General features: G+C 33.7%; 2 protein-coding genes across 2 annotated transcripts; both read right to left on the reverse strand.

Annotated features, from left to right (window-relative positions):
- Window positions 1-1,072: 1,072 nt before the first annotated feature.
- Window positions 1,073-4,646, reverse strand: LOC145643171 (benzaldehyde dehydrogenase, mitochondrial-like). The gene is made up of 10 exons (XM_081694356.1): window positions 4,562-4,646; window positions 3,710-3,844; window positions 3,483-3,625; window positions 3,240-3,393; window positions 2,918-3,147; window positions 2,559-2,648; window positions 2,227-2,400; window positions 1,993-2,130; window positions 1,704-1,903; window positions 1,073-1,608 (listed from the first exon to the last, which is right to left on the reverse strand). Exons 1-10 carry the CDS (start codon window positions 4,632-4,634, stop codon window positions 1,335-1,337), a joined length of 1,611 nt encoding a protein of 536 aa, XP_081550482.1. The 5' UTR covers window positions 4,635-4,646; the 3' UTR covers window positions 1,073-1,334.
- A 2,603-nt stretch (window positions 4,647-7,249) lies between these two features.
- Window positions 7,250-13,144, reverse strand: LOC145641690 (U4/U6 small nuclear ribonucleoprotein Prp31 homolog). Its single transcript, XM_081692609.1, has 8 exons — window positions 12,961-13,144; window positions 12,075-12,140; window positions 11,728-11,865; window positions 10,371-11,263; window positions 10,217-10,287; window positions 9,785-9,887; window positions 9,602-9,677; window positions 7,250-7,538 (listed from the first exon to the last, which is right to left on the reverse strand). The coding sequence occupies exons 1-8, from the start codon at window positions 12,961-12,963 to the stop codon at window positions 7,419-7,421; spliced, it is 1,470 nt and encodes a 489-aa protein (XP_081548735.1). The 5' UTR covers window positions 12,964-13,144; the 3' UTR covers window positions 7,250-7,418.
- Between the last annotated feature and the right edge of the window lie 4,466 nt (window positions 13,145-17,610).

A 17,610-nucleotide genomic window follows, 5' to 3' on the forward strand; every position in this document is an offset into this window, starting at 1 on the left:
TTTTGAATTCTGATTAGTGATCACTTTATATAGAAAATGCTGCTATAACTCCATCTACTTCCATTAAATAATATTTTAAACTATCGATTAGTGGAAAACGCTAAATAACAGCTTAATTTTATACTCTATTCATTTTATACTATTGATCAATTAAAATATCAATGTATTATTATTTGTTCGCTTAGGATTTAAATATTACGGAGTAATATCTCTAAAAAAACTTGTGCATACTTATCTTTGTTGGGTCGGTAGGTCTAAATGGCTATTATAATATGCGAAAGGAAGACTGATTGGTAGATAGCAGATAGTAAACTAGTATTCCGTACTATTATATGGTCAAATAATGCTCAATATTCTCTTTAGGTGGTACCTTGGACATTGTTTTAATTAGACCACCAACATGTATGATATAAGGAAATCAAAAAGGATATCAACTACTTCGTCTGCTTGTCACTTTACATCAAAACCCAGATGATTGTACATTATTTGATTATTTCTAAATATTTGGAAGTTGTTAATTAGACACATGGGAAAAGGAAGAGAATAAATTACTAAATAATGCAACTTGCAAAAAAGATATGTTAAAAGGACCCAACTCAACCAAAAGCTGATGGTTGAAGCCCAAGATCGTTTTATATAATCTATCACGTCCACTCACAAGAGAGTCCATTGAGTTTGTAGTGTGGATGTAGCATGGGCCCCACCATACCTAGCGTTTAATAGTCCATTTTGAAAGGAGGGGTGGATGAGATTCGAACCCGTAATCTTTGTGTCACGCAGACTCTTGATACCATGTTAACTTAATTAAAAATTTAACTGATCGTTTTATATACTCTATCAAGATATGGGATAAATATCTTAGGCCAAGGCCAACAACGAGTGATCTCGTGAACATAATGTACATGAAGACGTACTTTTTTTTAGGGGAAATATTCGATTGGCCTTCACTTTTTGAAGTTTCAAAAACAATTTTAAAAAAATGTATTCAACATGTGCTTTTGTCATCCAACTATACACTTAAAAATAAAAATAATAAGTAAATGTTGAGAATTTGAGATGTATGTTGAAAAAAAAAGCAGTACATGTTTATGCTATAGACAAAGTTGCTAATTATTCTCAACGTCTGAATTTGCAAATAAAATACATATGGAGTATCTTTCCTTGATGATTTGCCAATTGACTTCAACATAACAAAATTGCTCAGTTAATTTCATACAACAAAGACAATGAACCACAAAAATACAACTAAAAGGCACAAAATATGTGCTATTTCTTGCAGACAATGGATAATCTTGTAGAACAAAAGGGAAAAATTCTATAATTTGTGAGTGTTTTTACAGCCATGCAGGATCCTTCAAAGGAGTAACCACAGCCTTGACTTGCAGATAATTCATCAGACTGTAAATTCCCTTCTCCCTTCCTTGTCCACTCATCTTGTAACCACCAAACGGAATGCCTGCATCGAAGACATCAAAGCAGTTCACCCACACCGTGCCAACTCTTAAGGCCCGAGCCAAAGTATTAGCAGTGTCTATATCCTGGGTGAAGACTCCGGCTGCTAGCCCATAGGGTGAAGCATTGGCTCGTCGAACCACCTCTCCAAGGTCCCTGCATAATAGATGATGAGACAGGATATTAAGTAATAATCCTATCACACTAAAAGAATGACAAAGGGACAGAATATATGCAAAGAGTGAACTCACTTGAACTTCAAGATAGACTGAACAGGACCAAATATTTCATCCTTTGCAATCAGCATGTCTTCATTGACATTGGAGAAAACAGTGGGTTGTATGTAGAATCCCTTTGACCCTAATTGTTCTCCTCCTGTTTCGAGCTTAGCTCCACTCTCAATACCGGATCTAATATATTGCATCACCTTCTCAAATTGTTCTGAATCAATCTGAGAAACTCAAAGAATAGTGAGTTTTTCAGAAGTCCTCCAACTAGTGTAAAAAGGTGTAGTTTTAAATCAATTTACATATTGCATACCTGAGGACCTTGTTCAATGTCCTTCCTGAATGGATCACCAACAACACGCTTTATGGCACGTGCCTTTGCTTTCTCAACAAACTCATCGTATACACTTTCATGTACATATGTACGCGAGCCAGCACAGCAGCATTGTCCCTGCAAAAATGATCATAGCCTTGTAAGTACATATACATATGGGTTATGGCAAGCATAAAAATAAGAGACAAAATAACAAAAAATTGTTCCACTAACCTGATTGAAGAAAAGGGCAAAGTGAGCGAGTTCAACAGCCTTATCTATATCAGCATCCTTGCACACAATGAAAGGAGATTTCCCTCCAAGCTCCAAAGTCACCGACTTTAGATTACTCTTTGCTGCCATCTCAAGCACCAGTTTTCCAGTCTCAGTTGATCCAGTAAAGGCCAGCTGCAACAATACAACGCGAAGTATATGTCAGATAACAGTCCTAGACAGTAGACACAAAGACACTGCATAACTCTTATCTATTGTGTCCTGCATGCTCATAGATGGCAGGATACGGTTAATATAGCCTTTCTACATATGGGGTGCTTATTAGTCATTACCTTGTCCACATCCATGTGAGATGCTAGAGCTGCACCGGCAGTAGGGCCATAACCAGAAACCACATTTAGAACACCATCAGGAAGTCCGGCCTGCCACAACATTGATACAGAGTTTAATCGAGTTAAGTTTCATTTCATCTATGTGATAAAACAATTTAAAGCAAATTAAGTTTCATCTGTAAGCAACATAGATTTGATGAATGGTTCAGCTCTGACATTATTTGGATCACCTGCCATAATCCTATATTATACTATCCACTCTAAATGAATCTTTTCTGTGTTCATCTAAGTAAAGGAAACTCTTTATAGTGTCATATAGATGATGAACAGGACCAAAAAGACCAGGTAGATAATAGTACCTCATGGAGCAGTTTTGCTGCATAAAGGGCAGTCAATGGTGTTTGTTCTGCAGTCTTCATAACAACGGAATTTCCACAAGCTAATGCTGGCCCGATCTTCCACACAAACATGAGAAGAGGGAAATTCCATGGGATAATTTGTCCTGCTACACCTATGGGTTCATGGAGGGTTTGTACATGATGAGGTCCATCAGCAGGCATAGTTAGACCATGTATTTTATCCGCCCATCCTGAGGTTTTTGAACATACAAATCCGTTAGGAAACACAAATACAAGTTTACATTCCATAAATCAGCTAAGATAGCACCTATTTTACACCCACCAGCATAATATCTCATTATACGAGCACACATTGGTAATTCGATCTTAGCAGCTTGCTCATATGGCTTTCCATTGTCCCACGTCTCAAGGGCAGCAATCTCATCAGTGTGCTGGTCAAGTAGATCAGCAAACTTTAACAGGATTTGTGATCTTTGCTGTAAAATGATAAGGCTGAGAGTTAGCTACACAAAATATAGGAGCTAGCTTCAGAGAAAGAAAAGAAGGAACAATACTAGCAAATTACATAAGCAGTCATCTTAGGCCAAGGCCCTTCATCAAAAGCTTTGCGAGCAGCAGCAACTGCGCGATTGATATCCTCAACATCACCCTCAGCAACCTCAGCAATCACATTACCTGTTCTAGGGTCATTTGTCTTGAATTTTTTACCTAAAACACATAGCAAATTGTTGTATTATCTTTAACACGGATGAAATTTAATCTATTGATTCATAGTTTCAGTGGAAATCTCACCTGAAGCTGAATCCACAAACTGTCCATTAATTAGAAGCTGAGTATATTTCACCTTTACTGGTGGAGTGATGGGTTCCTCGGCGGCTGCAGTTGTGCTGTATATGCAGACTACTCTTCTCAACTGACAAGCTCTCCCTAAGAAACAAGTACAGATACTGCAGCATTAGCCTTGAACAAATAATTGGAACTGAAGCATTTAATTTCACAAGTTAATTCATGATAAAACAGATGTAGTACACCTTAATACAAAGACTAGTAAGAACTCTAAGTTCAATATAACTTTTTAACGATGTCTTTAGATTACTTCCTCCGTTCTTCAATTAGTGCAACATTAGGTTTATAATACGTGCTCAAATCAGTGTAATCTAATTCTCTAATCCCCTCGAACCACTAACCGAAACATGTGAATTGGTATGTAATGTAATACATTGCAATGGTTAACTTATAGACTAGTTTAAGTGTGTAACAATAGTAGGAAATGAATTGAGTTCCCAAACCCAATTTGTGTCCCAAGAAACTTTGACCCTTTTTGCTACTCTAATTTATCACATTTTGTCTTATTTCAACTTAATTTATCACATTTTGTCTTATTTCAAACAATTCATAACAATTCAAACAAGTACAAAAAGTTCAGACAAAATAAGTTTGGATAAAATAATAAGTTCCGAAACACTCACATATAACTTTTGCTACGGTGAAAATAAGTTTAAATATAAGTCAATAGTAAAAGTTTAAACGAGTAACGATGTTATAATGAAATCTAGTTAACAACTAGAGGAACAACATTAGCAGCAATAACATGTCATCTTATTGATCTCATCAAAAATATATATTTCTAAAGAGTAAAAGTACCTTGAGAAAGAGTAGAACGAGTTGAAGAAACCAATGCTCGTGAAAAAACAGATGAAATCATTTGACTAGCCATATTATTGCACTCTATTTTACTTTGTACTTAGCCATTTGACTTTCTGTCTAGTGACCTTATATAGATAAACTTCTGCCTAGCTTCATTATTAATTAATTAGCTAATTAATAAACTATTCATCAGATTAAGCCTACAATTAGAAAGTGTTAGATATTACCCTCATATTAAGATAAGTGTCATTCTTGAATTAATGCATTTAAGTTTTTATATTGTGTGCACATCTAGGAGATCTAAATAATTATTAATCAATTTAATAATTTTAAAAAAAATATATCAAGTCATTCCATTGAGTGGAACCTAAAGAAGTTCCTATAGGTACGGATAAATACCACGTAGATATTACACTTTAAGACTGAGAGGAAAACTCAAATGCTTAGAGCTCCCCTCCCGATTTCAGATAATCCTAGAATCGATTCTCATCACCCGCCTTTGTTGGCTCTCTTAAAAAAATTAAAAAAAAAAAAAAAAAAAACTCCAACTATGTAGTATTTTAAGTTTTTAACGAAACGACCACTAAATATAAATATATCTATTTGATTGAGTGCCAAAAAAAATGCACATAAAAGTTAGCAATTGAACGCTTGAAGCAAACCCGGGAGTTTAGGAGAAGAGATCACATTGTGATACACTTCACATGGGCCACATGGTAACCCTAATATTTTTCGATATTCAATTAACAGCGTGGCTCATGTGATAGATATTATTTTGATTGTTAATTAGGCCTAAAATGGAGTATTATTTTTACAAATAAATCATAACAAATTACAGAAATTGAAATTGTTGCTTTCAGTTTCAGAAAGGAGTAGGAGAGAACAGAAGTAGAGATTTACAACAAAAATAATTAAATAAGGATTTCTCTGCAACAGATTGTATATAAATTTCTAACTAATTAGGCAATAATAATGTAGTTTTGTCAACTACAAGTACAAGACAAGAAAACCAAATTATGTTCTTACAATAGTTGCAATTCATAATTTGTTTCACTACGTAGAAATACCAAACATGGATAAATTATATTTAACAATGTATACATTATCGTCATAGATTCACAACCTGCAAGAGCTGTAAGCCTGCAACTAAGCGACGTTTACACAATACTCTACCCGTTTACACAAAAAATTGCTTTGAGTATGCTATCGCCTTGGCAGATCCACTACCCGTTTAGTTGTTGGTGACGCATTTGAGCCTTGTCAAAACACTTAGCTGGATCGGATTAATGTCAAGTAATTTGGGGTTATTTTTGTGCTAGATAATTTCTATCAACAATTCGAGAATATTACAAAGTACTCCGTATATCATAGCTTAAAAATAGTCGATTGTGAGTTTGTTGCACTGTGAATCGGTCGGTTGGGTGACTTGGGTCAAAGGCGCATTAACCATTTGGCAAATATTTTGATGTGAACGTAGCATTAAAATTTAGTAAAATTTTCTCAAAACAATATTGTAATTACCATACTACTGAGATCGTCGAAATACGAGTAAATAATCATTACAGCAATTTTTATTAATTACAGTAAATATTAAGGTACATAAAGTACAATTAAAACCTTTTTTTACATTAATAAATGTAATAATGTCCCTGTTTAAATATAAGATACTGTAATTATTGTTTTGGACTAAAATCTAAAGTATATACAGTCATCAGACGACTTTCTATGAGATTGACCCAAGAGATTATCCAGATAAACAATTTTATCACAAAATAACTAATACATACTCAAACGTTCATGTAAAATATCCCCCACTTTTCAATTACTACTCATTTTAAATCATAATAGAGCTGTAATGGGAGTATTATAGTCTGTAGAAAATATTGGTAACATGATATTTTATTTTCTTATATAGTTTCTACAAATTATTTGCAATTATTTAGTATAATTGCTTTGATTGAATGATAAATTAGTTTATAATTATTAAACAAATATTTCATTAATGCCTGTAGTTTTAGGTATTACTGCGCCAGACTGCTGATTGCATATTTTAGTATTAGGCCGTGTTAAGTCACTAACAAAAAATATTGATTCATAATGATATGATCCATAAAACATGCATTAGATGACTGAATAAAAGATTCATAGTTAAATTTATATTAACCAAAATAAGAACTACAAACCTAAGAAGTAAGCCATCCACAACCCACTTTCTACTGCCCTGCAACTCTGCAAGACTGCCTGCCTGCATCGCAACCACCAGATCCACCAGCCACCACATTCTCTCACCACCTTCATTTTCTCTCTTCCCCATCCCAAACATAACAATGTTCAGTCTCTGATCCTGAGCTAACCATCCCAATCATGCCCAAAGCCCCACAATGACAAGTTATTGTACCTCAATTGTCTCTTCATTCTCAATATGACATGGGGTTTCAGACAACCAGCTTCAATAAAAACAAAGAATAGAACGTTGACTCCTTTGTGTCACAGAACTACTCTCTCAATCACAAATCTAAATTTTCAGCATGGAGTTGAATTACTTCATAAACATAGATCCCTAAACTAACATGAATCAACTAACAAAACTTGTAGTAAAAATTATTTTCGTGAACCATAATTTTATAGTGAGATTCATAAAGTCATGTACATGTGCTGAAGATAGACAAATTAGATTTTTCTTTAACCTCGAAGATAACAATTGCTACAAAATTTTGCAATCTTAACCTGGTAGCTTAATGTTACACTGATAGTTGAGAACATTTGTTTGAGCATGTTCAATTTCCATAGTCAACTTGCACTCTCCATAAAGCACTAAACTGATACGGGCAAACCTTTGAATACCTGTGGAAGCTCATATTCTACTCAAGTTACTCTTGATTTTTGAAAATGTGCCTGTTTCAGAAAAATATGTACTCTGAGTTCCACTACCAAGTTGATGTGCATGAGCCTGTGGATTTGAAAGTTCAATGCCCTGCATGAAAGGTACAACAGAAATTCAACATCAGCAGCAAAATTTTAATCAAATCTCATAAGGAGTGTTTTCCATGAAAATTTCCCAATGGTAGATAAAAACATCACAACCAAAATAATTTTTACACTAAATGACTGTAAATGACACTGAAGCTGTTTAAACAATCTTTGCATAAGACTATAGTAAGGGAAGATAAAGTTCAGTGTTATGGATCTACGATACATGAGCATTCTATGTTGCCTAGAGAAGCAGACAGTGAAGTGGAAGAAAATAGACTGACCTCTTCCTTTCCACATATAACTTAAGGGTGCTATGGTTTTTTGGCGAGTGTCATGGTATGGGAGCATTGCATAAGCAATTTCCAGTTACAGTGTTACTAAAATCTACAAATAGCACCCAAAGAAAAGCAGATGGGAAGTGATCTGGAATTATCCCTATTACATCATCCAACAATTTGTTTTAACCATGTAAGCACATAAGAATACCCCCCCTCTTAAAGAGCAAAAGATTTTAGTATGTGTTGACAAGAGACAAGACCAGTGTCTAAAATTTCATCCTTGGGTGTGCCCAATGCCAGTCATGTTGATTTATAACAATCATAAGGGAGATTCCAAAAATGATTTCGCCACCCCCCCCCCCCCCCCCCACCCTCCTTCCTCTGGCGAGACAGATATAAGAAATCTAGAATGGTATTTGGACAACAAGAGCTACTGTTCAGATAAAAGGGCTTATTAGGCATGTTACAGCCAAGGCGTACATATCTTCAATATAAGTACCAATAAAGTCTTAAATCAGAGGTTCAGAACCCCATCCGCTGGACTAAAGAGCAACACCTAACACTTCAAGCAAAACCAAATAAAGATAGCACAACAACCAATATGAGATGTGAAGCACAAAAACTATTAGATAAGTCTGTTTATGCTAAACTAACTCCAACATGCAAAAGCATAGTGATTCCCCTTTAATAGAAAAAGTCTAAAGTAATGTGATTGTCAATTTGTTACTATTCCTAAAGTTCCCAACATATATCCATTCATTGCAAAATTCAAAATATGGAGACCTAGAAAAGGATAAAACAACACAAAACCATAATCCGCATTTTGATTGGCCTCCAAATTAGAGGACATCCAATAATAAAGATGTACGTGTAGTTACGGAGTAGCAAAATAATTATAATAATAAAAAGGCCCCTCATGCCATATACAAAGCATCAAATAGTACTATAGTGCCAGTGGACTCATGCAAAGCTATCTACAAAGAATCAGAAGCCCAAAAGAAAGAATAAGCATAATATATATTAAGAGTATCTAGAAAAAAACCTACAAAATAGTCCACTTATAAAAAAAAAAAATATTGAATGTCAGATGAAAGATGCTATTAGCAAAATTTCGACTATTGAAACAGTAGAGTGACAAAGCAAGACTAGGAAAATAAGGAATCTAAGATGTTATAGTGCAGACTGCAGAATAACCAAAAATCTAGTAAAACCTTGCTTATTTAGGTTAGCTTAGAGATTTACTAGGTATAAGGGCAAGTGCACAATATTTTATGGCTAAAGGAATGGAGACATTGTACATTGTGCAATCACTAGAATACTAGCAACTATTGAGGAACTAAGTAGTTTACAAAAACAAATCATTGGCATCACTTTCTACTTCATTCATCCCACAGTGTTCTGTCCTACCAGACTTTTGAACAAATATTAAGGAGTCTAGATAACTTCTGGGGAATAGAGTACAGGGAATTTTAGTAAACAGGGAGAGGTGAAATCAGGCTAAGGTCGACTAGAAAAAAAACTCTAGCACACTAGAAATAAGAGAAAGGGAGTTGCGTGAATAAACAATTATCAACATAAGAACAGATATCCAGTGATTGTGGGGCAAAGGGAGTTCTTGTAGTTATAAATCAAACAAAAAAGAAAACTTAGTACATGCCTGCACAGCAGTAAACACGAAAAAAAAAAATGATAATAATAATAATAATAACATATCAAGGACAATTATTGTGGACAAAGAGATTATTTTAAGGTATAAATCAAACAAAAGGTCAAATAAGGTACAGACCTGCACAGGGGTAAATGCCAAACTTGAAGTTAACCCTGAGGTAACACCACTGCTTCCGTAGCGCTTTTCCTTGAATCTGATTTTTAAAAGCAACAAAGAGATGTCAGAAAAGGATACGTCAACCACCCCAACACAATCTCAAAAACCAACTTCCAAGCACCAATTAACTAGAAGAAAACTTACTTCTTAGCAACTTTTGCTGCAAGCTTGCTTGGACCAGCAGACATACGTAACTTCCCACTTCCAGCTTGACCAAGCATACCATATCCTTCTCCCAAACCATCACCTTAGCAAAAGGAAAATGAATTGTAAGATATGCTATTATTCTAAGAAAAGGAAACTACCTGGCTAATTAAAAAGATAAAATTTAAATATAAAAATAAATAAAAAAAACTCCAACAGAATATTAAATTTTTTGAACTTGATTTGCACTAGAATAAAGTGACAAAGGTAACTTTAGAAATTCTTATCTAATATGAATATGTACCCTCATTAGCTTGCCTAGATTATCAGCATTCTATTCAAATTATATACCTGCATTTCCTGAATTCTACACAAGGATGCAAATCAAAAAAGATTTAGAGGCTTTGTTACACTAAAAGTAAGGAATTTTACCTAGAGAACTCTCTTCAGGCACACCAAACTGCATTCTGTTAGCCAATTTCCTCATATCTGTGACAGCATATCTGCAAAACAGGACAAGAACACACTAAGAAAATAATGTATGGAAAGAAAACACCCTGATACTTTACGCCAATGACAGGTCTACCTTTCCTTCATCTTCCTTAGCCTTCGCCCACCTCTTTTCTTTTTAGGTTCTGAATCAGGCACGGGAAGAGGTTTTGGGATCTTAGGAGGTGGAGGCTCTTGCCACTTCTCGATCTTTTTACGGATATCTTCTCGTAATGTCCTTCCAGTCTTACCAGTTGAATCTCCTCTCGTTGAATCTACTCGAGCTGCAAGGGTTGACTTTGCAGCCAAAAGACGACATGCACGCATTCTCAAAGGAGGGGGCGTACTCTGAAATACCTCTGTCTGCTCAATATAGCCAACACGAAAGTGAGATGTTGCAGTCGAAAAGCCTGCCAAATTCTTCCTTTTGGCCCCAAGAAGCTGAACATTACAAGCTGGCATCTTAGCTAATGAGGCCAAACCTCCAGCAGTCCCCATTAGTTTTGCTGCAACAGCACTCCCAACAATAGCTGAAAGATTAGGTGCTATATATACCATTCTGCTTTCAACAAAATCAAGGACTTTTTTCCTTGCTGAATCAAGCTCAATTGCACGATCACATGCCTCAACAGTCTTCAGCAAAACATCCTCTGGAAGTGGCTTACCACTGGTGGTTGAAGCAGTGACTGAAACAACCATAATGATGGCAGAAGGCAGCAGCCCTTCCAGATCAACTAGGGTCAAGTCCACTTCATTACCAATCTTCTTCACAACACGTGCATAGTCAATGGGATGATGAACGAGGGATTCAAGCTCAGGAAACTTTAAACGGTACTTGTCACGGATAAAATTATGGATAATAATAATCTCATTCTCAATATCCACTGACAAAGCATTGCAGTCAACAATCAGCTGATATTCGGGATCATCTTCCAAAACTATTCCATGTTCAGGAATCTCTGAACCTTTTAGCAATGCATCTTCAACTTTCTGCAATTTCAAGAACAAGTTATTGATGACCATACAGCTAAATAAAACTCAGATATCAGTACATTTGAACATCCAGTTGGCAACACCTCCTCTCCCCCCTCCCCCCCACCTTCTCACCCTGGAAAAAATATTAAGCATCGAAACAAGATAAGTAGACAAGGGGCCCAGCGCAAAAATAGAGAATGAGGGAGAGCCCTCAGCAATCAGGGTCAGCACTTTCAACAAACCAAACAAGAGGCACAGGATGAAAGTCATGCAAATGAAGCGAAAGCCATCTTTCACAATAGGGGAAAGAGGGGAAAAACAAAAAAAACTATGATTGCATCTGGAGATATAATAAGACCTATATACATAACTGCTTAAAAATTCATAATAATTTGGCAGCTAATTAGCAGAACAACGTCGCAAACACTCCTACAGTGAGTCAAAAACCTATTGTAAACATGTAATGTTCATCATCTTACCTGCATTATATCAGTGTAACGTTGAGATTTTTGTAGTTTGGAAACGCTATCAAGGTCATCATAATTCAGAGATTCTATGTCAGCTAACTCTCCGTCTATATCCTCCTCCATGTTGTCAGCATCAGCATCTTCTTCCACCTACAAAAGAAACAAACAAGAGCTATTAAAGACATACAAACTAACAACAAATATTTTCCTTGTAATTACTCTCATTACGAGACCTTGACATCAAAATTCAATTATATAACATACACAACCAATTATTTAACAGACTCTTCACACACTGAACTTAAACATCAAAAACTGTAAGATAAGACTAAGACTAAGACTAAAAGTAATAAACTCACCACGACATCAGCTTCATTGTCTGATAAATCATCCAGATCGGCCAAAAAAGAATCGGCAAGTGTTGCCTGGAACAAAAGTTGAAAATTCAGCCAATACACAAAAGAGGCAATATGAATGTGCAGTTGAGAAGGTTCATAAGAGCAAACTAAAATGTTCTGTAAATTGATTTTATATATCACCAATCACCATACAACTGAAATATACTATATTGGGGCAATCGACATCCTAAACAATCATCAATAATCCACAACACCTCCAGAATATCCAAATTCCAAAAATAAACCTCCTTATACAAACTCTAGAATCAAACTTTTATGTGCACAAGAGTTGAATACAAACCAATTCAGCTAGTCAAATCATCATCTAGGGTTCTATCGAATATAAATTTCCAAGAAGTAAAATACGGATATTCATTACTTCAAAATAGCCCCTAATTGCAAAGAATAAAGGCAACGGCTAACCGTGTCGCCGCGCCTAAGATCAATATGCTCTCATGTACAGGGTACGCCACATTCCCCTATTTGCACACTAAAAGATAGCTAAATTTTCACATTCTATTGACGTTTTTCTTCCTAATTACGATTCCTCGAACGTTTAAACGATACCGTTTGCCCTAATCATGCTAAAAAAAACTCCTCTTTAATCCAGAACAATGCAAGAAATACAACTATGAACAAGAAAGACGCGGTAAAACATATAAACAACATACAATAGTACTCAACAACAAACTATATTCAGAATAGTGATCAGAGAAATTAGGTTTCCCAACAATGAATTGAAAATATTATGAATTCACAATAAATAAAAAATTGAATGTTTAATGCGAGTTGTTCAATTACAAAATTAACAAAGAAATTCAGAAGAGATGAATTGCAGAAGACTAACCATTATGATTTACTCCAGCAAAATAGCGAGTAATTCGACGTAAGAAACTTGAAGCGTAGTTGAAACCCTAACTTGCGAAAAGGTGATTTAATTAATCAGAACTTGAATCCCCAAATTGAAAGTAAAATAAAAGTTGGGAATAATAATCCAATTGATAAAAGAATTTTAAACAAGTGTTGCCGACTTAGGGCGTTTCTCACCCCAACACGGTGCACAACTGCACACGGTGACAGGGGCAATTTAGTCAATGTGTTCTAAAATTGGCTCGGACTGGAAATATAAATCAGACAGTCCAAACGGGATCAAAGGTGACTGGTTTAGTATTTTCGGTCTCAATTGGTATTAGATACACCATGGTGCACCTAGAAATAGGTGCACCAGCCCAATACGCGGCCCAACAAACAGAAGCCAGACACAAAACCCACGCCCAAATAAACAAAACCCGTCCAACTAACATAATACGGTTTTTATTTTAAAAATAATAATAATAATAACCGTTCTAAACCTCAAAGTATAAACCACCATTTAATTTTTTTTAATCATTTTAAACATTCTCTCTCTTCTCATAAATTATACACTTCCTTCAATTAATTTCTTTGCATTTCTCAAACAACTTTTAATTTTCTCTCTCTAAAACTGCTGCACTTCCATGGCGAACGACGAAGGATCACCGAAAACACCTTCAAAAAGGTGAACATCACTCCAATTACTTTGATTATGATACGATTTTGTTAAATTGTTGTCGCTTTTAATTTTTTGAAATAGTTAATAATCAATATAATTCTGTTTTTTTTTTTTTTTTTTTTTGTAGAAAATCGAAACAATCTCCGTCAACTGAAGAAGATGAAGATATGTAAGTGATTTATTGTTCAAATTCATAAAAAAAAAATGAGTAATTGAAACCCTAATTTTTAAAATTGAAAATTAATTTGAAACAAAAATATTTTGAACTAGACATTAAGTCAGATGTTTAGACTCAAAACACCAAAAAAGAAGAAATTAGAAGATATAAAAGCAAGTCCAATTGTTGATAAAAATATATTGGAAGAATTAAACAAACAAGTTTCACAAAGTCCATCAAACAGGTATATTTTGATTCATATGTTTCCTGTTTAATGTTTATATATGTTGTTTGTATGAACAAAAAATTCTGAAAAAAGCATTGAACATCTATTTTAATCAACTGAAAAACCCACAATTGTGTATTTGTGTTTCTATATTTACTTGCATGTTCATTAATTTTAATATGTATGGATTTCTTTTTGAACAACCCTTAAAAATATTTTGAACAACAACGAATAACCACTAAAAATCTTTTATTTAAGTTTAAATTGATATATATATTGATTAACATTTAAATATTTTATTAACTGATGAACACCGTTCAGAACATTTTGAACAATAAACAAAAACCACTGAACAACACACAAATTTATATAAATGATTATATACTTGTTTGCAAATTCAATAATTGTGCTTATGTTTTGAATATGTCTTTTGATCAACCCTTAAATTATTTTGAACAACACACAAAAATTACTGAACATTATGTCGTAAATACCCTTTAAAAACTTCTGAACATTTTTTATATATTTCAGTTTATATTAGAATATATTATGGTTAATATTACATTATTACATTATCTTATGAACGCCCTTTTAAAAAGTTTGAACAATAAACAACAACCACTGAACAACACACAATTCTATATTTATCTTAATATATTGTGATTAAGTTTGGATTATTTTTTGAACAACCCATCTAAAACTTTTGAATATCAAAATATAATAAGTGAACATATTCCAATTCAGTTTGCTTTCCATTCATATTTTAGCATGTAAACATATGATTTCAATTTGCTTTATATTCTTAAATTAGTTAGATATTTTTATTTTGTTCTTATTATTTTTTTATTAACAGTCCAACTGCTGGAGAGTCCCCACTTCCATCTGAACACCACCCTGAAAGTTCTGAACTCCCACCTGGAAATTCTGATCAACCTCCACAATTTTCTGATCAACCTCCACAAACTTCTGATCAACCTCCACAAATTTCTGATCAACCTCCAAAAACTTCTGATCAAACAGGGAACACCGAACCATCTTCACAATCTTCTGATCAACCTATACAAACTTCTGAATCACAGAAGCCAAAAGAAACAGAAAAAAAACATGAAAAAGAGAAGCCACATGAAACTTTTGAACTCAACTCAGGAAATTCTGAACAACATCCTGCAACTTCTGTACCCCCATTAGAAACTTCTGAACCAGAAAACCCAAATGGAACAGAAAAAAACACTGAGAATCAGAACCCACAAGATAGTTCTGAACTCCCACCAGCAAATTCTGAACATCCTAAAGGAACTCCTGATCATCCTCCACAATCTTCTGATCATCCTCCACAAACTTCTGATCAACCTTCACAAAATTCTGATAAACCTATAGAAACTTTTGTACTCCCACCAGAAAATTCTAAACAACCTGAGGAAAAATCTGATACTCCTCCACAAAGTATTGTACAACCTTCAACAACTTCTGATAATGGTGAAGGCGATGGTGACAATACTAACCAGCCCAAGGAAACATCTAAGAGGTAACTTCTTTATATACTATTTATTCATTTTTTTGTAGTGTAAAGTTCTTTAATTTACATAAATTTTAACATTTTTTAACTATAACTATTTATACGATAAAATCAGTTCTTTCACAAGGAAAAAACACATAGCTATAAAAAAAGGAAAGAACACAAAAACTACATCAACAAGAGTGTTGCGCAGCCAAAACACCCCAGAAAAAGAGAAACAACAGCATGATGAAGAACATGAAATTCCAGAAGAAGAATTAAACAAAGTTCAGAAATCTGGAAAGGGTGTTAAAAAAAACAGAAGGGAGTTCAGATCAAGGAAAAAACTGGTGAACAAGAAGGTGGACAATCTTCTAAAAAGGTTGTTAAGAAATCACCTAAGGGAGTTCAGAAAAAGGATAAAGAAGTTCAGAAGAAGGAAAAAGAAGTTCAGAAAAAGGAGAAAGGTAAAAAGGTTATGCGAGAAGTGATGTTGCAAGAGTCTTAAGTTTCAAAACTGACTTGATCAAGATGAAATGGAGAAGCAATTTGGATCATAAGAATTGTGGTGTTTACGTGATGAAACATATGGAAACATACACAGCAGAACCTTTGCTAGAATGGAAATGTGATTTAAAAGCAAATGATGTGAGTTTCAACAATAGTGTTCATATTTTTTCTTTATTTGTTCAAAACATTTAACACTTTGTTCATAATTATATGTTTTCTTTACATGTTCAGGTTGATCAAATCAGAAAGCTTAGGGTGCAGTATTGTTCAGAAATAATTTTAAGCCACACCAATAGAGAAGGGTACAGAGTGAAAATGGCAGCAAGAAGAAGACTTGAGGAGAATTAATATTTAAATTTAATGACATTTCAAGAAACTGTGATTTTATTTGGTGTGTTTAAATTTTTAGTTTGAAAGACAAATGTTGTTTGAATTTTCAATTTGAATTAAGATTGACTTAAATATGTAATATTTGTAGTATAGTTGTTGATATTAAAATTACGTTCAAATATTGAAGTGTAGTTGTTCATTTTATAAAATATGTTTGTCAATATTTTTTTGTATAATAAAAAATAAAAAAATAATAACAAACAATTTAAAAGTAATGATAAAAATATTCGTATGTATTGAAATTTAATAAGAATTTGAATATTCTTACAAATTGAAAACCTATGAAAATATATTCATATATAATAATGAACTAAGAATTACTTGTCTTGTCAAACATTGATAACATTTCATCATAATTTGAAACATTAGAAGATCCAACACCACGAGACCCTTCATTCCTTGCTTTGCGACCAGCATCAAAATACTAAAAACACAAAAATTAAACGAAAAATGATAAAAATAAAAATAAAATACAAAAATACAAAAACAAAAACAAAAATATTCAGAATAGAGAAACAGAATGTCCATACTTACTTGAAACCATTTACTAGTCTCATATCGAAAACCTCTGTTATGGTTCACTTCAGATGATTGCCTTTTTTTTACCTTGAGAGCCACTTAAAACCTAACAAAAGTTAAAAGTTCACATTATAATATTAGAAGTTCAAAAAAAATCTAAAACAGTTCAATTAAATAGTTACATTTCTTGTAGAGGACTGAGAACCAGTTGATGGAAAGTAAGTTGAAGATTGATGACCAATAACCTACAGAAAATTCAGATTAATTCAGAATATAAAATTTAAAGTTCAAAATAAAAAATTAAAAAGTTCAATATTATCAATACATTTGATAGAGGTGGCTGAGAAGCTCTTAAGAAAGATTTTGTATTTTTAGCTTGAGATCCAAATACCTACAAAACATATAGTATATACATAAAAATATTTATATTAATAAATTATTTTTTAAAAATATAAAAAAAATATTAAGAGTAAAGAAGTTAAATTTACAGAGGAAGGCTGGGCATTAGTTCTTGGAAATGTATTTGAAGCTTTTGATGGGGATGGCTGAGAAGAATTAGGTACTGGAATATTATCGGATGATTGGCCTTCAAAAACCTACAAAGTTATCAAAAGATCAGAAATAAAAAAACAAAAGTTCAAAATATATTAAAGTAAAATAAGTAAAAAG

Source organism: Chenopodium album, chromosome 1, assembly GCF_948465745.1.
Source record: "Chenopodium album chromosome 1, dcCheAlbu1.1, whole genome shotgun sequence".
Classification (NCBI taxonomy): Eukaryota; Viridiplantae; Streptophyta; class Magnoliopsida; order Caryophyllales; family Amaranthaceae; genus Chenopodium; species Chenopodium album.